This window comes from Astatotilapia calliptera, chromosome 18 (assembly GCF_964374335.1).
Source record: "Astatotilapia calliptera chromosome 18, fAstCal68.1, whole genome shotgun sequence".
Lineage (NCBI taxonomy): Eukaryota > Metazoa > Chordata > Actinopteri > Cichliformes > Cichlidae > Astatotilapia > Astatotilapia calliptera.
The window spans coordinates 3,335,332-3,356,014 of NC_137439.1; the positions used below are offsets into that span (position 1 = coordinate 3,335,332).

Genomic DNA, 20,683 nt, shown 5'->3' on the forward strand with positions numbered 1-20,683 from the left:
TCTGTTAATATGATCTCCTCCCGACTCACTTCAAACAAGTTCTCATCAGCAATTAGTTTTAGGTTTTCAAGTACGCCGTCCTGCTGTCTTTCCATGTATATATAAAACGGTCATCAGCAGAGATCAGCACATGGATTCAGGAGCAATGTTGCAGAATATTTTTAGTATTATAAACTTTTAGATAAGATCACTTTAACGTCCTCCATCAATAAAAAAAAAAGTTTATATTACATTTTCAACCAAACAGCACGTTCTCACATGAACATATAAACTCTTTAGTTTAGTTTAAAATGTAGCAACAACTCAGCGTCCTTTCTAGTCCATCTTTAGATTTATTTACAAGCTAGTGATACAGATACTGAGACCAAACTATCTTATTGTCTTTGTATGTATAGTATGTCGGTATGTGTTTTGCTCTTCATTTAACTTGATTTTCGAAGAAAAAAATTAAACAAAAAAATATCACATTAGGAGGGAAAGAAAATTTATTTCACCACAAATTTGTGCTGTTTGTAAGAGAAGGAGAACAGAGTACCTGAAAACAATTTTCTTTGAAACTTTTAATTTCTTCTTTTTTATTGATCACATAGAGGCTGGCTGTGGTTTACTGCTCTCTTCCTGTCACACTGTCTGACATCTGTTCATCTGTTGGTTTTTGTTCAGGCTGCAGGGATCATTTCTCACTGTGGGAACCTTTCCAACAAACACAGTAGTAAGTGGCTGTATGTTGGGGTTTAATATCTTTGATGACCAATTCACAGCCACCTGGTTTTCTTAAAGCATTGAAATCTTGTTTCTGGGGGTGATTGTAGCGTGAATTAACTGCCCCATCAGCCAGATCAATGCGCAGAATCACTTTAAGAGGATCTTTTTCTGTGTTCTGGTACCAGTAAATCTGTTTTTTGTCACACTGGTCAGTGCTTTTACAGCTTATGGCAACTGTTTCACCAACTCTCCCAGTCTGCGATAACTGCTCCTGAATCAGCTGTTCTGCTGCCATGGTAACCAGTGCTGTAGAGACACAGACAGATAGATGAAGGTTAGTGTGACAGTGTTTGTTACAGGTTGACTTTGTTGGCTCCTGATTGGCTGGAAACACTCACCTGAACACAGACAGCACAGAGCAGCAGCTGGGAGGAAAAGCATTTTGTGCAGTGGTGTTTCCTCTGGTGAACCTGGGGAGAAGTGGCGCTCTGATGCAGCTGAGGCCAAACAAGGACGAGCTGTGAGATCAGACGAGGGCCACGTGGTTTCTAACAGGTCCTCAAAGCTCCCATCAGCCCCTGCAGTGGGCACATTAGACATGTTTAAAAAGCCTTTCGTACAATTTCATTTATTATGTTGTTTTATTATTTTTGCTGCAATATTTTGATCAGTTGTCTGTTTTTTCAAACCCAGCTAGAGGATGAAGTATTTTGAAACACTTCAGACTTTCTGTTAAATGTTTGACCTGAAAGTTCTTCTGTTAACACGTTTAAAGGTGCTAAGCTGCAAACCCATGAATCCTAAAAATGACTGGACGGTGTTATATATTTTGAGGGCCACGTGATTTCTAACATATCCTTAAAGTTCCCAACAGCCCCTACAGTCCACATACAATTTGATTTATTACTTTTATTTTGAAGCCAAAGCAGCCGATCTTTTGGAGATCCACACTGTGCTTCCAAAATAAAATAAAAGTTATAAAGAGATCAGTGATGTTGTTGCAAAGCCAGAGAGGTAATTGTGCACTTGAGCACACTTTAGTGTATTTGCTGATTATAAGCACCATTTCAAATGGGCTTTCACAGAAGAGGCTTCTGTGTGACTACAGGTGAGTAGATGGAGTGTTGTTAAACTCGTAACACTCACACAGTGTGTACTTCTGGGAAAAAATAGTCAGTCTGCATACAAATATTTACCTGTGAGTGGAAATACTGTGTATGCATCTTGTATTAATCCTGACTGTTGGTACTAATAAAATTAACAAAGGCTCTATACTGTGCTTTCAAGTAAACAGTGAAAACAGTGTTTTTATAAGGCCTTTAATAATCGTGTATTGCCAGTTTTTCATTATAATTTAGTGTATCTTATGTTTATACGTAGATTTACTCTTAAACAGATCAGACTATTTTATTTTTAATAAAAAAGTCTTAAAATCTTGTTGTGCAGTCTGAATGTTTGGGCTGAAGTTTATTCATTTCCTTTGGTAAAAGCTTTTATCATCTAAAACAATATTTTTATTGGCCCCTTTTAGTTTTGTTAATTCAAAACATAAACACAGCAGGTTATGGGCTCATTTAAAGCTTACTGATAACTTTGTTAATATTTTTAATGTTTTAATTAATAGTTTGGTCAATTTCACAATTATGTTACATTTGCAAAGTGTCTTCGTGACTTTTTGCCTTGTAAAAATATTAACAACTAAAGATTTTAAAACCTCAGTGTCTCCTTTTTTGCTTTAAACTTAAGTAACGTCTCTGAAGGTGATGCTGGATTTCCACATTTGTCTGGCAGTTTGTTTCCCTTCTTTCTTACCACAGTAAATAAAAGTTTCAATAAGGTCTCTGTGGTTCGTTTGAAACAAACATATGATGACAAGTTTTGTGGATTTGAGTTTGCTGCTCGTGCTGAGATTAAAAACGAAAAGGATAAGACCGCCATCATGTGGTTATTCAAAAGAACTAAGTAGTTCAAAATCAAAGGGCATTCCTATGAAGAACAAAGGTGAATTATATAATCATATAATGGTGCTCAAAGATTCAGTCATCTGTGGTCAGAACTGTTGAGACCAAAGAAAAAGATTTGGTCTTGTTCTGTGTCTTTGTACGTAGAGAACTTATTTATCTTTACTCATATATGACATTTATTATCATGTACAAATGTTTTACATAAACATGAACACTTCTCATTTGACAAAGTTATTTGGCATGTAGAGGATCTCACAGAATTTCAAACATATCTGTGTGTTTTTGTTTGTTTGTTACTGAATGAGATTAATAAATAAATACTGAAAGTTTTCAATATTCTGTTCCTCAGAAAAATGCATTTAGCAGTCTTAAATCCAGATCCAAAGCCAGGCTGGACAGCAGCAGCACAGAAAATGGTGTCAGGTTTCTGTTACGTCTGACAGTAAAAGCAGAAAAACAAAACCGTATTCAACCATGCAATAAAAAAGAAGCTACTCTCAGCTCTTGCCACAAGGGGTCACCACAGAATTGGCCGCTCATGCTGATACAGTCCCAGGGGCAGTGCCTCTGCGAATTCACAAAAATAAAACTGTTTCTGCAGCATTTTTAAAGCAAAGAATAATTTACTGCCAAAAGATGGTGTGAAATTTTTATTTTAGATGTTTTTGGTGTGCAGATGATCACAAAGAGACGCCTTCTCTTTAGCACCAAAATCACACTTTATAAAATTAGTATAAGTCAAAATGACCTTTCTCTCACGTTTTGCTGCAGAAGCTACTCAAGCTCTTACATGGCCCACAATCTACTGTGAACTGAAAACAGATGAACCTGTTCAAGGCAAGTTTCACGCTGGATATTTTCTCCTGATGTCACACAAAAGCATTCAGACTGGCCCACTGCTCTGAATGTGCACACGGCGCCCACTCAGGTAAGAGATCTTTCATCATAGTCTGTGCTAAAGAAGAGTGAAAAAATTAGACTGTGGGAGAGAGTAATACGAATATAGTACAATGTAATACTACAAATAGTATCGCAGGTACTACACCAAATTGCAAAGCTTCTGTTTTATTTGCTTTACAAAGGGTGGACGAGTGTTTACACTGGTTCTGGTTGTTTATTTAACAAGTACGGTACCTACTGGACCTCAATATAAAAAATTTAAGTAAAATGCTATTTACATTAGACGCCCCTGGGCAGGTCACATTGATAGATACAGCACAATTCAATTCAATTTTATTGATATAGCACCAACTGACACCAACAGTCGCCTCAAGGTGCTTTGTGTTGTAAGGAAAAGCACAACAAAACGCACACAGGAAAGACAAATAAAAATATGTCACACTGGCTTAAACGGGATCACAGGTCTGGTTTTTCATAAGCCACCTTGAGATGTGCCTTCAAATTGGACATATAGAATTTTTCTTTATTAGTACGCTATATTAGTATTTGCTTCCCTTCAGTGACAGCAATTTGTCCAACTGTGGTTCACCTGCAAAGCCGTTCCCAGCCCCTTCTAGCCATGTCCCTGGGTCCAATCTCAGGCACTCTTTGGTTTAATAGATTCATTTAGAGGAGTGCAGGAGTTCATGCAACCTTATTTAGAAAACGGGCATCTCAGAGCTCCAAAGCTCAACATTGTTTTTTATTTAGGGGGTTGAGCTAGACTCTGATATACTTGAGTTAAACATACTTTACAACTCATTTACAATGCAAAGCTCCTTACCTTGCAGGGCTACACTGTAATGCATCATCTCTACTGGTGATTTTGTAAACATCTACCATCATTTTAATCATTTGTGCTTAACGTGACACTGAGACAATCTTATTTAAGTCTTATTAAATATTACAGTTAGCATTCAGAAGATGAACTGTGTTTCTGTCCTTGCAGTGTTCAGAGGGTCCTGTTTTGCTTGGTCACTGCTCCAAAACCATTATGTCATTGTTCCCCGAGTCACCTGCCAGGGAGTCGCACCAGGCGGCAGCATCAAGCCTGCGTTGGTTCGCCCTGAAATAAAGTGCATTCTGATGCATCGCATTTAAGACGCATTGGTCACAACTAGCTTAAAATGTGTACAAAGCTTTTAATATAGCTCTGTGAATTCAGTGTATTGACCGGCGCACAAGGAAACTTAAATCCACATATTTCTAAATGGAGTTCGGCGACGGTTGGTTTCCCTAAACGTCCCAGATCCAGTTACCGCTGGTTACAGCAACGACATTTAAATGGAATGATAAATATTCAATGCGAGCCCTGCTCGGCACCCTGCTAATTTTCCCAGATGGCTAACGGCTAAGCTAACCGGTAAACTCGTGTTGTCAGTGTCTTTAATCCAAACTCTGTTGGTTTTGTGCCCCAGATCGTGCAAACCACAGGGCACAATAAAAGTCTATAAACAACGTAAGTGAAAACTGTATTTCACTGGATTTTGTGGGGACCAAAACTATACGTTAGAAGAAGAAAAGCAAACCCAGTCAGTCCAAATTGACATGATTCTGCCGAATTGACTTCCTTACACAACACACGTCACTGTGACGCGTTGCATTCTGGTAAATGCAGTTAACCTGGGTTTAAGGTCGTAAATGTACACGACTTAACCCGACATACGCGTTTTACTGTTTGAGTTTCTCGCGTTTCCAGCTAATGTTCGAACAGGGAAAAGATAAAAATGCAGTCATTTTGATGCTGGTGCGTAGTTGTTTAAACATAGATAAAGAGAAAAAACTACAAATCCCAGTAACTGACGTCATTACGTATGTACGTCTAGCAACGGCGAACAGCTAAAGGAAAAAACAGCCGCTTCCGTGTTGTTCTTGTGTTATTTTGTAAAATAACTGTCGTTAGCGGAGTCAAAGCTCGCCTGACAGCCTCGCCGGAGTGTGAATATCATGGTTTTGTGAAGCTGACACACAGCGTCAGCCTTTTTTCAGCCAAAATGTCGCTGCTGCAGAGCTCAAAGAAAAAAGACAAGCGTATTTTGTCTGGTACCTGCCCAGACCCGAAATGTCAGGCGAGGCTTTTCTTTCCTGCTTACGGCTCCGTTAGCATCGAGTGTACCGAGTGTGGTCAGCGCCACGAGCAGAAGAACCTGCAGAACGTTGAGGAAGTCACCGACCCCGATGTCGTGCTTCACAATCTGCTCAGAAACGCCCTGCTCGGCGTCACCGGGGCCCCGAAGAAGGGGACCGAGCTGGTGAAAGTGATGGGGCTTTCTAACTACCACTGCAAGCTGTTGTCGCCCGTGCTCACCAGGTATGGCATGGACAAACAAACCGGCAAAGCCAAGCTTCTGAGGGAGATGAACCAAGGGGAGATGTTTGACTGTTCCATCCTGGGAGACAGAGCTTTTCTCATTGAGCCGGACCATGTTTCCACCATAGGCTATGGCAAAGATAGGTCAGGCAGCCTTATATACCTCCACGACACTCTGGAGGAGGTGAAGAAAGCCAACGGCAACAGAGAGTGTCTCATCCCGGTGCATGTGGACGGAGATGGGCACTGCCTGGTCCACGCTGTGTCCAGAGCTCTGGTGGGGAGAGAACTGTTCTGGCATGCCCTCCGTGAAAACCTCAAACAGAACTTCAAGCAGAATCTGGAACGCTACAAGGCACTTTTTCAGGACTTTATAGATGCTGCAGAGTGGGAGGACATCATCAACGAGTGCGACCCTCTTTTCATCCCACCAGAAGGCGTACCCCTTGGACTACGCAACATCCACATATTTGGCTTAGCCAACGTCCTCCACCGACCCATAATTCTCCTGGACTCCCTGAGTGGGATGAGGAGCTCCGGGGACTATTCTGCCACCTTCCTGCCTGGACTGGTGCCGGAGGAGCAGTGCAAGGGGAAAGATGGGAAGCTGAACAAACCCATCTGTATCGCCTGGAGCAGCTCCAGCAGGAACCACTACATCCCTCTGGTGGGAATCAAGAACACGGTGCTGCCAAAGCTGCCACCCCGTCTGCTGCCAAAGGCCTGGGGCGTCCCTCAGGACCTCATCAAGAAGTACATCAAGTTAGAAGCGGATGGGAGCTGCGTGATTGGCGGAGATCGCAGCCTGCAGGATAAATATCTGATGAGGCTAGTTAACGCCATGGAGGAGGTATTTATGGAGAAGCACAGCATCCACCCGTCGCTGGTGGCTGACGTTCACCAGTACGTCTACAGGAGGACTGGCGTGATTGGCATCCATCCAGAGGAGGTCACAGAGGCGGCAAAGAAGTCAGTGATGGAAAATCGGCTGCATCGCTGCCTGATCTGTGGCGCCCTTTCTGAGCTCCACATCCCACCGGAGTGGCTGATTCCCGGCGGTAAGCTCTACAACTTAGCCAAATCCACACACGGCCAGCTGCGGCCGGATAAGAACTACAGTTTCCCCCTCAACAATGTGGTCTGCTCTTACGACCCCCAAAGGGATGTTCTCCTCCCAGACTACAAACTGAGCTCCCTCAACACCTGCAACTGGTGTCACGGCACGTCAGTCCGCCATATCCGTGGAAACGGCTCGGTGGTTTATCTGGATGGGGACAGAACCAACACCCGCTCCCAGGGAGGGAAGTGTGGGTGTGGCTTCAAACACTACTGGGAGGGGAAGGAGTATGACAACCTCCCCGAGGCCTTCCCCATCACGTTGGAGTGGGGGGGTCGGGTGGTGCGAGAGACAGTGTACTGGTTCCAGTATGAGACTGACCCTTCATTGAACAGCAACGTGTACGACGTGGCCATGAAGCTCGTCACAAAGCACTTCCCGGGCGAGTTTGGCAGTGAGATCCTGGTGCAGAAAGTGGTCAACACTATCCTCCATCACACGGCCAAGAAGAACCCGGACGAATACAACCCCGTGTCCATCGACGGGGCTCATGTCCAGCGCCTCACTGATGCCTCAGAGTCTCAGCAGCCGGCGGACCCCCAGCCGCCCACAAAGATCATCCTGACGGGACAGAAAGCGAAGACGTTGCACAAGGAGGAGCTAACGATGAGCCGAGCAGAGCGCAGCATCCAGCAGAGCATCAGCGAGCAGGCCTTCGTCACCCAGAAGCGTCGGACTGACAAACTGAAGCAGGAGCAGAAAGGCCAGGGCCGGACTTCTTCACCCGGAGGCTCTCCAGAAACCTCCTCCTCTTCAGCTCCAGCCACACCCACCAAGTCCTCCTCCCCGTCTTCGTCCAGTAAGGAGAAAAAGATTCGTGTGACTACGAGCGACGGCAGACAGGCCATGCTGACTCTGCAGGCCCACACGACCTTCTCTGAGCTGCAGAGGAGCATCAGCAACCAGTTCAGCGTGCCGCCGGCGCAGCAATGCATCCGCTACGGTTTCCCACCTAAGGAGTTGGTCCCACCAAAAGATGGCGAGGAAAACGAGCCAGTGGCGCTGCAGCATGGTGACAGGGTGACTGTGGAGATCTTAAAAGGCCCAGAGGACAAGAGCCCTGCGGCCTCCATTCCCCGAGCCTCCAGCTCGCACTCCGCCCTGCATTCAGTGAAGAGCGAGGACGCCGTGACGCCCGGAAGAATGAGCAGCCGGGAACTCCAGGACAGCATCGACCTTGAGATGTCCTCCCTTTGTCTCCTAGCAACGTTGATGGGTAAGGTTACATGTAGGGTACCAAGTAAGTTAGTGAGTGAAGCAAAGTAATGTATTATCACAGCAACCTGTGCCACAAGACTGAATGTGACAGGAAGTGTAAGTTTAGGATATTTCAGAGCATAAGATCCATCCTGATATAAAGCAGAGCAAAAGATCTTTGGTCGCACAGCTTACCTGTACCGTACGGCCTTCTGAAGCGAAACTGGCTGCACATAAAAACAAGCTGTGTCACTTTGAGATGTCACTAGAGGAAAGTTATTGTGCTGGAGCTGCAGCTTCTTTTCACTTTAAAGATGCTGTGAATCCTGAATTCTTTGCTGACATGTGGATTCGAATATCACAGCCGAGACACTGATTACGTTCTTTGAAATCAGTGATCGTCTCCGTTTTCAGCAGATAGTGGGCCTGTCTTGAAATCGTCTGCCTTATTAAATGAAATCCATGCTGGATTCAATTTTGCAAAGGGCCAGATTTGATCCTCAGGCTTTGATTTTGTCACATTTGATCTAAGATATAAAAGCTTGTTGGTCTGATTGAAGGCTGCCAGGAGAAAACTATTTTTCTCCTGTGTTGTTCTGCACTTCAGGAGCTAAAACCCGCTCGTCAGGTTTAACAGAGCCAAGTGGCTGCTGCTACTTTCTTATTTTAATAATTCACTTCTTAGTTTGATTTTAGAAACATTCCTTTCTACAATAAAGCTAAAGGAAAACAGTCCTCTTTTTCCTATGCTTGCATAAGGAAACGTGTATTTCAGTTATAATAACTTGAATCAGTCATTCAGTCCGGCTCTTGGCTGTTGCTTGTTACTGTACAGAGTTAATCTGTGACTTAGCAGTGAGTTATTTACAGGTAAATATACAAAGAAGCACAAAGGTTCAATTAGACTTAATAAAAGCAGGATAAAATATGATAAAAATGTGTCCTGGCTTCTGGGGGTGAACATGCAATTATCCATGACTGTAGTTGAGGCAAAGAATGTGTCGACTGACTTTAAGTCTTTTTGGCCATTTTATTAGCAAAGATGTCTTCAACCTTGAGTAAAACTAAACCCGACGTATGTTTTAATATCTTCTGTCGCAGTGATTTTCCTTTGGTTGAAAGCCAGCTTCGATTGGCGTCAAATGTGTTTTTAGTACATGCAGAGAAAACCCTGGTATGGAAAAAATAACATTTCCTCAAACATGACAGTGCTGGTGCTTCAGTTTGCTTTAAAGTTCAACTTTTGATCATTAATCATTCAAAGATAACGATTGAACTCGTTCTGCTGTCTGCCCTTTCATTAATTTGACCTCTTGTTTATATTTTCATTATAATTAGCATCTCTATAGTCAATGTTTGTTCACAGGTTGAGCTCCTGACGATACAAACCTACTGTGCTGGGGCTGACGGTGTGTTTATAGAGAGTGCTGTCAGGTTAATGTCATACAGCACTTTATTTTATTGATTAATAATCAGTCAGAATGATAACGATTTGTACAGTAAACATCTCCTGTTCCAGTTTCTCCAGCATGGGGATGTCTTTGTTTTCTGTGTTCACTCATATTATTGAATGTGGTGATGATGATGATGGATCATCGTCGTGTTTAATTTATTGTCTTCTTGCAATGATGCTGCTGCTTGCTTAAGACTGCAGAGTAAGCTGAAGTGTGTTTGTGTGTGTCTGTGTGTGAATAAAGAGAACAGCTCCAGGTGTGCAGCGCACATGCCTGCTGGTTTCTGATTGGCTGGTGCAGGCAGGTGATCAAAAAACTGCCGTTTGCTCTCAGCAGCTGATTGAGCTCCCAGGTTTCTGATCAGCTGCCATGAGCAAACAAGAGACTTGTTTTGTGTGTGAGTGTGAGAATCTGCTGACTCGAGCAACTCGCTCCCTCCCCGTCTCACCTGCCAATCAGGTCAAAGGTCACAACTGCGTTAGGATAAACAGATCGGGCCGTGTGACACACACAGAGCGTCTGTCGATATTCAGGAAGGTTTCGGCTGCGCTCCGAGCGCTCCGCAGGCCTGACGCTGCACTTCCTGTCAGCACCGAGCTCGTGTTCAATAATCCCCCCGCCCGGCCCCGGCCAGGATGAAACAAAGCATCCGCTCACCAGACAGTGCCTCCAGCCCAGAGCTCAGAGTTCACACAGCTGAATGGAGCAGACCTGTAGCTGAATATGTGCGACGTGCATTACATATAAACACACAAACAAAAGGAAATGCACCGTCACGCACTTTCAAATGGACTCAGTGCATCAGTGCAGTGTTGAAGTCCCTGTTTTACTGACAGGATATTTGAAGCTAAATAAACACCTGAATATGGTTTTATCGCCTTTATTTATTGACAGTGGTTTTGTACACCAAATAAAATTTAACCTTAAACCAGATTTTATTTCATTTTAAGCTTAAGTTGTTGTTTTTGCTCATTTCACTTTCAATTTTCATTGTCTGGAAATGATGAGTTTCAGTTTAGTTTTCATGAGTTTTGGTGGTAGTTTTAGTTTTGTTCTTATATATTTGGAGGTTTTGTCAGGTGCAAAATTTTAAAGGTTAACACACTTCATACACATTCAAGTCCCAGACTCATTAAACAGATGCACCAGATGTTCCTCAGGCTGGTTGTGTTGAAAAATAAAGTGAAAAAATATTGTTTACAGTAGCTTTATTGCAAAGTCTAGTTTTTATTTTTACTGTAGCCAATTTATTCTTGGTTCACTATAATAACTTTGCCTGAAACTGAATCATTAATGAACCGTTTTAGGTTTTCTCAGCAGAAAAACCCACATCGACACATTCCACTTTAAGTTTTAGATTTGGGAATTAATGGAGACAATGATCAGTGACAGACTGGACATTTATTTATTGGCTTAGATGACTGTTATTGCAATAAAAAAGGGTTTATGTCTCAGATGAGATGGATCATTTTCATCACAGCAGGAGAGTACAAGTGGATTGATATTTTCTGTCGAGGTTGTTGAGACTAAATATGAAGCAGCTGAAGGACAATGGCATTTATTAGAGGACCTCTAAAACAAGAGACGGTAAATGTAGATGAAATGTAGAATATAAAAATGTGAATGTTCCTACAGAGTAGCAGCAGCATGAGCAGCAGTGCGAGGTTAAAACGAGGGGGAATCGCTAGCCTGGCTTTACCATCAGCATCAAAGCTGTAGATGTTGTATGTGGTGTGAGCTTCACTGAGTGTGAAAGCAAACATACTGGAACCACAGAGGTTTCTATAAATGACTGACGATAGCTGCTGCTTGCAGCTTCATATTCATCATGTAGAAATAAATGTGATGTCACACCTTTTTCAAGAAACATTTCGTAGGTTTGTCCACCACTGCTTTCAGTTTTAAATATATTTTTACATATCAGCGGCTTCACTGTAAGCCAAACAATGGCGAGGTCAGAGTATCAACTGTATTTCCACTCTTGTGTCTTACATTCAGATGTTTCGGTCTCTGTTTATTTTTGTGCTGCTCTGACCGCTCACGTTCCTGCCAAAGCTGTGCACTCTGACACCGAGGACTTCTGTGGTCCTACATTGTGCTGTCCTGTGTAGCGTCCTGCTCACACAGACACATTTTAACCTTGTGTTGTGTTTAGGACCTCGTCTCATTCGTTGGATCCTTTTAAAATGTTTGTCTTTGTTTCAGGTGAGGATGTTTGGTCGTACGCAAAGAAGCTGCCACACTTATTCCAGCAGGGCGGCGTCTTCTACAACATCGTTAAGAAAGACATGGGTAAGCAGGCTCTGTGTAACAGAGCAGGTACATTTATACATGTGCGTTTGTGTGTCTGCATCACTGTGAACCGGAGCTTATCATACGTGAGCTACTTTTTTTAAAGGCTTCTTTGCTAACTAATTATTAGACAGATTTTAAACATGTGCAGAAATGTAGCAGAAACACACGCGACTGATCAGGTGACGCCTGAGAGCAGAAAAGTTCAGTGAATAAAATCCACGAGGCTGCAGGAAATGAAATGTTTCTTCCCAGACCTGATGATCAATGCCCAGTGGTCCACATTTGTGCCATATTCCGGGTTCCCAGCACACACCTTACAGGAACTCCTTCCCAGAGAAGAAAACGGGGTCTGTTGTAAACATGTGGAGAGGATTTCGATTAGATGATAGTGCCCAGATTTCTGGTAAATAAAGGAACGTGGAGTGGCTCACTGATGTGTGCTGAGCTCTGGTCCTCTGCAGCACAGAGGAATATATGTCAGAGTTTACAGTCAGATGAAGTTTGATTGAAATATATCGATTCTTGTCACATGCACGTGACTCCTCAGACATGTCTGAAAGCAGATTGGTGTGATTAAAGGATCAGTTTGTTTTTATCTGTCATATTCTTTATTGTAAGTTATTGCAAACCAAAAACTAATAACACAGGATCCTTTATGGCGACTTCTTATTTCCTGTTGTCAGATTGTCAGACTGTTGCTGTGTTTCTATCTGATGCTCTGGAGCTAACCGCAGCATAAATGAAAGCAAACCCTTGAACCTTTGTCAATATATTTGGTACATCCCACCCGAGGGAGGGAGAACAGCTGTGTTATTAAAGTTGACCTATTGTGCTTTTGTTTACCTGTCATAGATATATTGTTACAATGGTGGATGGTCAAGTCAGCCGCGAACTCACTTTCTCCAAACACTGTTTTTCTACTCTTGGATCTGTGTGACGGCGCTAAGAGGGGATATCGCTAATATGGTCATTTGAATCTTTGCAGGTGTTTCAGAGCGCGTAACTAAAAGCATGAGCTTAGTTTGATAATAAGAGAGCTTAAAGAAAAACAAAATTACAAGTTAAATCTAAAACAATAAAGTTTGACAGCCCTCACATGCTCTGCTCCCACTGCACTGCACAGTTTCACAACGTTACAGCTGCTGAAATGTTTGTGAGCTTATACACAGGCATCAATGCAATAACACGAATATGTTTCCTGCTTCAACTTGATTGGCTCTTTGGGGGAAGGCGGAGGACGCTGGCCATCTGTAGTATCTGAGAAGTCTCCCATAAATTGCAGTTCAGATTTTTTTTCTATATCAATTGTGTCTGAATGTGAGAATAAAAGTTTCTTGCCTACTGATTTAAACCTTTTCTTGTGAGGGGCAGCCAATCAGAGTTGGCAGAGCTGAAGGCTTGTTTCAGACCAAGACCCAGGATGAGATTAATAAGGATTATTTTAGACTGTGAATCATGTCAAGCTGGGAATGACCTCTCTCTCTCTCTCTCGTTCAGGCCTGATGGACGGGAAGCACTGCACGCTGCCTCACCTCACAGGGAAAACCTTTGTTTATAATGCAGCAGAGGAGCGTTTGGAGCTCTGCGTGGACGCTGCCGGTCACTTCCCTGTTGGGCCTGATGTCGAGGAACTGGTGAAGGAGGCCCTGGTGCAGCTACGCTCTGAGGCATCCGGTAGGGGCAGTAGAGAGGGTAGTCCCTCTCATGGCGTGCTGCGGCTGGGCAGCGGTGGCGTTGTTCGTAAAAAGGAGCAGCTGCAGAGTGTCACAGCCTTTCAGGGAAAAGGCCACTCTCTGGGCAGCGCCGGAGGCTCCTCACCACCAGAACACCGCCCTATCACACGACAGCACAGCAGTGGCGTGGACCTGAGTGCCAGCGTGTCCCGAGGACCCCCGGACCTGTCGGACATCCCCGAGGACACCACCAGGGAGCTGGTCCGCATGGCTCCGGGCTTCGTCACCATGAAGGACGGCCGTGGACTCGACCCCAGCCTGATGGAGCAGCAGCGAAGGAAGCTGCAGGAAATGGTGTCCTCCATCCAGGCCTCCATGGAGCGGCACCTGAAAGAGCAGCAGAGCACCGCCTCCGGGGGTAGGGCTGCCCAGGAGCCGACGGCCGGAAGCCAGGCGGGTGAGGACCAGTCGGTGTCCACGGCCGACCACAAACCGCCAGCTGCAGTGTCGACAACGGCAGCCATCAAACCTGAGCAGAAGGTGGAGGAACCGGAGGAGATGGACAGCCAGGACGCCGGGCAGAGTAACGCCACCGAACCCATGGATCACTCCTGATCACGCCTGAGCCCCAGCACCGCCCCACCCCCGCACCCGCCTGACCGGCATCTGTGGGTCATAACACCTCAGGTCGGATCCTCAAGCTTTGGTCTTCATCGTGTTGCGTTGTCTTTACTGCATGACTAAGAGCGGGCCGACTGTCCTCGCCGCTGCGAACTCCAGGTGGGACAGCCGTCGATGAAGCGATATATTGTGACGCGCTGTCTGCGATGTGTCATCGATTCACCCGTTTCACAGATCTGTTGCAGAAGCCGTTGCCATGTGTGTTTACACTGTATCCACTGTAGCTCGCCTGTCAGCACCGCTCTATGAAAATTTAACACGGTAATGAATAAATACAACGATGTGATCCCCACGTTGATTCAAAATAAGTTTTTCTCTTAAGTTGATGATGTATCGTGAACAACTGTCTCACAGTATATCGCAGAGTCGTCCATAAGGTGACGGGATTCTGTCGTTAGGCCTGCGGTTCCCACCTGCAGACGTCTAATCCTCTCGCTGTGAACACTTACGGATCTCCGAGGAGGAAAATCCGGTGAGACGCATTCCTGTAGATAGAAGAAGTCTTAATCTGCCACCAGGAAGGAGAGTAGCTGGCCGCCGCCAGCGTCGCGTCCTGCAAACATGCTTCCGTCAAAGTGCACGCTCTGAAAAGTGCACCGGCCTCCGTACGCATCAACGCCTTCAGAATCTGCTTTCCACCCTCCGTTTGTCTGAGCTCTGCAGGGAGAACTCTGATCTGTGTTTGCTTGATTGTCTGAATCCTCCTTGATGACTTTATATTTTTACTTTACCTTTTTGCCCCTCTAACCATCCCCAGTTTAATGGTTTATATTCTAGAAAAATCAGAATGAAGCCCCTCACAACCTCCAGGCAGAGAACTAACTGCAGTTTCTATTTGTTGTATCTAAAATTTAACCGCACGCTCTCATCTCCACGTGTGACATATTGCAGTTTTGTGTGATGCCACCTGCGCCTCAACATCAGTAATAAGGCGTCTGTCGATATCTGTGCCTGTAGCAGTATTGAACATGTGCTGTGCGAGACCTCCAAAGTCCACATGAGCTGGTTTGTTAGTACAAGTTGTTTGGTGGTCCGCGTCCCATTTGGACCGTTGTGTTTTGCACTTTTAATTTTTTCTTCTGTTTTGTTTGTTGTTTACTTGACATTTGATTTGCTTTTTAGGTTGATTGTATGGAAAAGACGGCCTTGTTGTATTTGTGCTCTTTTTATGGCTTTTTGAGCATCAGATGAGTGTAACCATATTTAAATGAGAAGTTTTATTGCTCAGTTACCACCTAACAGTAGCTGGTTTGAGCAGAAAGCTGCATCCATAAGCTGCACACAGGCACAGATGTCTGGTGATTAATGCTAATCAACAGACAAATAAAATACTGGAACGGTCTCTTAGCTGATGGGTCGCTCGTCACAATTTTAAACGTCATTGAAAAATTCTCCAGAATGCTCCAACAGCACAAACACAGTCGAGAGGTCCCGTTCAGTGACTCTGATTAGCTGAAGCCTAACAGCTACACCTGCCTGTGTCACCACCCACCTGTCAGGGCCACGCCCCCATTAATGCAAACTTTAAGCCTTATCAGTGTCCAAATGAATAAGTTAAATACGATTAACATTGTTTACAGTTCATCAAATTTTTAATATTTTTACTTGCGGGTCTGCAAAGGCTAAGCTCGAGTGGCCATTAGCTTCATTAATGGATGTTTCTGGTTGGTCGGGCTTCTTAAAAGATCTTAGTTTGGGTTCCTGTGTACCCCACTTCACTGCCAGTGTGTAAATGTGGGTTTGACAAAAAGTGTTACGTGTTAAAAACAAGAACTAATTTATTTCTCACATATTTGTTCCAGCTGTATTTTTATTCACCTTATGTATCCCAGGTTAAATATTTTAAATTTTTAACACCTAAATTTAAGTTTCATCTGATCTCCAAACACTGCAGATTCATGAGAATCTGTGTAAATGTAGCAATAAAATGCCAAAGATGTGTTAGAGATGCACATGTAGTCAACAAGAGTCACTTATGATTTTTTTACTATAAAATTCCCAAGACGACCTCGACACGACGTGTTTGAACATAAATGTTACGATCCACTCTGCTCTGGACTATTTTGTGTTTGTTATTAAAACTCTTGAAATCAGTACCTGAAAAGACTTTTGTGTGAGGTTTAGAGGGACATAAACATGAAGCAAATATCTGGTGCTTTAGAAGCTAAAGATGAAATGCCTTGAGATGTGAGCATGAATATGAACTTGAGTGCAGTGCAACGAAGAGAAATTGTATTTATTGCCTGCAGGTGGCGCCGTGTTGAATGTGCAGCAGTAATGAACTTCCTAGAGGTCGAAGCTTCTCCTCGGTTTACCTGAAAACACTGTAAAATAACTCTGCACTGGACTGTTATCTTATGCTCAACAACTACCTTTCCCATGAGTCTTAGCCACAGGAGCACAGTTAAAGTATTATGGGAGTCAGCGAAATCAAAAAGCGTTTAGCTTGTAGAATTTATAGAAAATCCAAAATGAGCTGCGGAGGTTTGTGCAGGTTAAAGCGAACGGCTCCTCCTTGTGGAGATACTCTGAAAATACTTTGTGAACAAGTTGATCTTCACATCCCAAAAGTTAAACATGTGCTCATCAGCTGATCAGGTTACTTCATAAAAGGCCCAAATATCAAAGTAAGAAACCTAAAGCTCCATTCAGGTGGGATTCATGTCTCAGTGGTGCTTTGGTGTGGCCTCGGGAGGCTTTCTTCTTCTTCTTTGCTCTGAAGATGAACCTTCTGCTCCTTCCTAACATTTAAGGTTTGGTTCTCGCTTCATTTTTTCTCTTTTCAAAAGCAGAACACAGCCAAAGAAAAACCAGGTTCAAGTTTTCACTGGAGTTTAAATTCTCGTGATTGATCTAAGTTTTGGTTGGAGGAAGTCCTCGCTGGGCCTCTGTGCTTCTGTCCTATGCAAACATCTTAACTGAACTTCCAGGTCTAAACACCACCTACACATTTCAGCTGAACCTCCCAGACTCACCACCAGGTGGCCCTGCTGTCAGTGAAGGCGTCTCATAGAGATGCACTGATTGTGGAAATCAAGTTAAACTATTGTTTTTAAAACAACAGCTTTTGGGAATCATATATTACAGTTTTTCACTCTCTGAATGAGAAAGAATTCACTTGTACAAATTGAGGATCGACGGCACACAAAGTGACCGTCGATCATCAGCTCTCGTCTGTAAAAACCAAACCACAAACAGGAACTGAGAGATTTAATTAAATCTTCCCTCAGTGTGGCGACACCAGATTAGAGAACAAGAGTTTATTATTTTTATTTCCCCGAGGCTTTAACCGCTCCTTTATTCCTGTAACGCTGCAGGAAGAAAAAGTATCTTTAGATGTGTCAAATCAGCTTTTGTGGATTGTGTTTCCACGTCTGGAACATCAGGCAGGTTAGAGTCGCAGCATGTGACTCTTCTCATTGTTCATGTGTCTTTCACACTGTTGTCCACATGTCTGCTCGTTCTATATGAATCATAAAGAAGCTGCTGTTTTTGTCAGAATTACCTGAAAGTAAATGTGTGTTTGAAGACAAATCCGCAGAGAAAGCATTATCACATAAAGCTCTTTATGCAGCTGCTGAATAAGCTCACAGAAGCAGGGTCCCAGGTTTCTGATGAAGATGATTTTGGACATTTTTAAATGTTTTCATTGTTCACACAGAGTGTTTGGTTTCACTGAAGATGGACGTCTTAGTTGTGAATTACAAGCAGCTATTGTCACCTATACATGCAGATCTTAGTTTTAGTTCACGAGGAGCTCGTTCAGAGCTGCTCACCACACACTGCAGAAAGGGTTTTACAACTCTAAGTTGGCCTCCAGGCTTGTGGTTTCTACGTTCAGTCAGTGTCTGCTCTTCCTGCTGCAGAGGAAACTTTTCCCTCTTTCAGCATGAAACAGTGAAACAGATCCAGATGTTAGAGCTCACTCTTCAGCATCTGGCAGGCAGACTGAAGCCAGAGGAGCACGTTAATGCAAATGCTGCCACTGTCACATATGGACAGGCTCTATAAGGGAGGCTTCACGTGTATGTGTTTCTTCAGTGCTTGATGTTCAGAGGTGGGTTTTGCTTTGTTGTTGTTTTTTTTTTGCTGGCGTCGTTATAGTAACAAACCTAGTCATGCAGCTAGCTAACAGAGCTAACTAACAAGGTTAGCTGTGGCAAAGTTTGTGCAGCTCGGCACCAAAACAAGAAGTTCAAGATCATTTCTGGGCCACACACTCGAGATGTTTTCATAACCTTTGTACAGCTTTGAGCTTCATCAGAGGTTCAGTCTTTTCTTGGGTAGTAGTACTGAATTATTTGTAAAAACATGTGATTGGCTGAAGATTTGTTTAAAAATTAGGACTTTTATTCAGAGGCGCTGCTGCCTGAAATCCTCTCTGATGGCACAGTTTTCAGCAGGTTCGTCTTCACTGTTTGACGGGACGTCCACGTTCAGTGTGAACTCTAAACTGTTGCATCAGCAGCAGTTTAGAGTTTCCTGTGTTTTCTAACAGGAGATGTACACTGGTGTGTACAGTGTTTTGGTGTGTGTGTTTGTGTACTTTTATTTTGCATGTTGATTTTTCAGGGACTTCTTGAGGAAAACAGCAGTTTCTTTTCATGATTCATCAAACCAGAGGTCTCAAACATCCATCTGATTTTTACAGGAACAAACTGGGTCATTTCTGCTCACAGTCCTCTGATTCGATGCTTTTGTAGAAATGTAGGTATGTGCAGATGTTTTTCATTGTGCTCTGGAGCAGCTGGTTAGTTTAGCATTAACAAAGGAAATGACTCTGAACTCTAAATCTCACTGACGCTGTATCGCGTTTGTTAAATCCGTGTGAAATGTAAAACAGGACACCTGCGAGTGGCACCGATCTCTGCTCCATCACAAACATGGAAGGCAGTTTCCGCCAACACAGATGTTTCTCCACCTCTGCATGTTACTTCTGTAATGAATCATCAGGCCTTAAACTGTGCATAAAATGTTTTACACTTAGGTTCTGCTTCAACTCTTTTATCTCGACTGTGTTTAATTTGAACTGGAGTCTTTGTATTTTCACTTTTTTGGCCTTTTTGTTTTCTGGTTTAGCAAAAAAAAGTCTGTTTCAGAATCACGGTCCTTCTGTTTTTGCCGTTCAGATGAATCTTTAGCACTTTGAGGAAAACAGGGAATGTTAGCATAGCATGCCCATAGCCGAATCATCATCATCATCATCATCAGTCAGAGAGGAAGCAGGTCGGCAGCACGAATCAGGAGGAGAGTTTGCTCAGATCAGACGACACTGCTGTAACAGACTTGAAGTTTTTCTTTGTGACTGCTGTACTAATGACATGAATTGTAATCCACCTGTATAATAGTATATATTGTAGTATATTTGGATCTGTACAGAAACACAGATGTTCAGTTCCTGCAGTAATGATTTCTTTTGTTAACTTCTCTCTGGTTTGCTAATAAAATATTGATGATACACGGCTTCGACATCGCTGTTTGCATGTGTGATAAATTTCCAACCCCGACAATAAAATCACTTCCTTCACATGTTTCCGTATTTTGTCGTCACTCACACACTTTTCTGTTTGTCTGTTTAAAAAAAGGTGTTTGTTTATGGTGCAGAAATCATTTTTCTCTGTTGTCCAGTCAACATAAGTTTGTAGAGAAAAGCAAGAGTAGAGCTGGCAAGAGCCTCAAAGATGTTAAAGATCGTGTTATCTCTTTTATGTCTTTTTGAATTAAACGTTGGTGATTTTGATGAGAACACCTTTAACATTTCTTTCAGTCACTCAAAGACTGCTCACTGTCTGGGGTGTCAGACACATGGCCAGATTCAGCCAATGAAACGGTCCAATCACACCTCTGGATAAATTTGGAAAGTGTTGAAAAATCACACTGACATCATTGATATCTCCAGTCCAATGCTGAGGAGAGACTAACAGGAGGGAACAAGTATTTCTAGATCTGAATAAATTAAAGTTGTTTAGTTCCAAAAGCTCCACATTTGAAGGCTTTTATAGAACATCTGAAACCTATAATGTGCTTGTAATAATGCAACTGTACATGGTGGAAATGAAAGAGGGATAAGGAAGGCGCCCTCCTCAGTGCATCAGTGTACATGCAGTGAAAGCTGTTGATTTAATTATAGAGGGGAAAATACATTTTTAGTTCAGAAACATAAACTCCCGTCATGTAGTTCTCAGTGGTTTGGTCCACAGGACAAACACAACTTCACAAACGTCTTGATGGATGATCAATCATCCAGGTAAGTAACTCTCCAAAAGCTGATTCTGCTCATCTGGACGTAGCGTTTGCAGCGGGAGAAAAGGAGGCCGTTTATGTGAAAAGGAAAGACCATCTCTGAA

General features: G+C 43.3%; 1 protein-coding gene and 1 long non-coding RNA gene across 2 annotated transcripts; one reads left to right on the forward strand and one right to left on the reverse strand.

Annotated features, from left to right (window-relative positions):
* Nucleotides 1-545: 545 nt before the first annotated feature.
* On the reverse strand, nt 546-10,362 carry LOC145421768 (uncharacterized). Its single transcript, XR_013903133.1, has 2 exons — nt 10,136-10,362; nt 546-1,283 (listed from the first exon to the last, which is right to left on the reverse strand). It is a non-coding gene; the product is annotated as an uncharacterized LOC145421768 (long non-coding RNA).
* vcpip1 (valosin containing protein (p97)/p47 complex interacting protein 1) lies at nt 4,572-19,863 on the forward strand. The gene is made up of 3 exons (XM_026149151.2): nt 4,572-8,252; nt 11,893-11,979; nt 13,480-19,863. The coding sequence occupies exons 1-3, from the start codon at nt 5,603-5,605 to the stop codon at nt 14,268-14,270; spliced, it is 3,528 nt and encodes a 1,175-aa protein (XP_026004936.1). The 5' UTR covers nt 4,572-5,602; the 3' UTR covers nt 14,271-19,863.
* Nucleotides 19,864-20,683: the final 820 nt, after the last annotated feature.

What these genes read in the sequence shown, in the direction of transcription:
- vcpip1 (XM_026149151.2), top strand. Translation starts at nt 5,603, where the DNA reads ATGTCGCTGCTGCAGAGCTCAAAGAAAAAAGACAAGCGTATTTTGTCT. An exon ending in TCTCCTAGCAACGTTGATGG is followed by an intron (nt 8,253 to 11,892) that starts GTAAGGTTACAT and finishes TCTTTGTTTCAG; the next exon opens with GTGAGGATGTTTGGTCGTAC. An exon ending in CATCGTTAAGAAAGACATGG is followed by an intron (nt 11,980 to 13,479) that starts GTAAGCAGGCTC and finishes TCTCTCGTTCAG; the next exon opens with GCCTGATGGACGGGAAGCAC.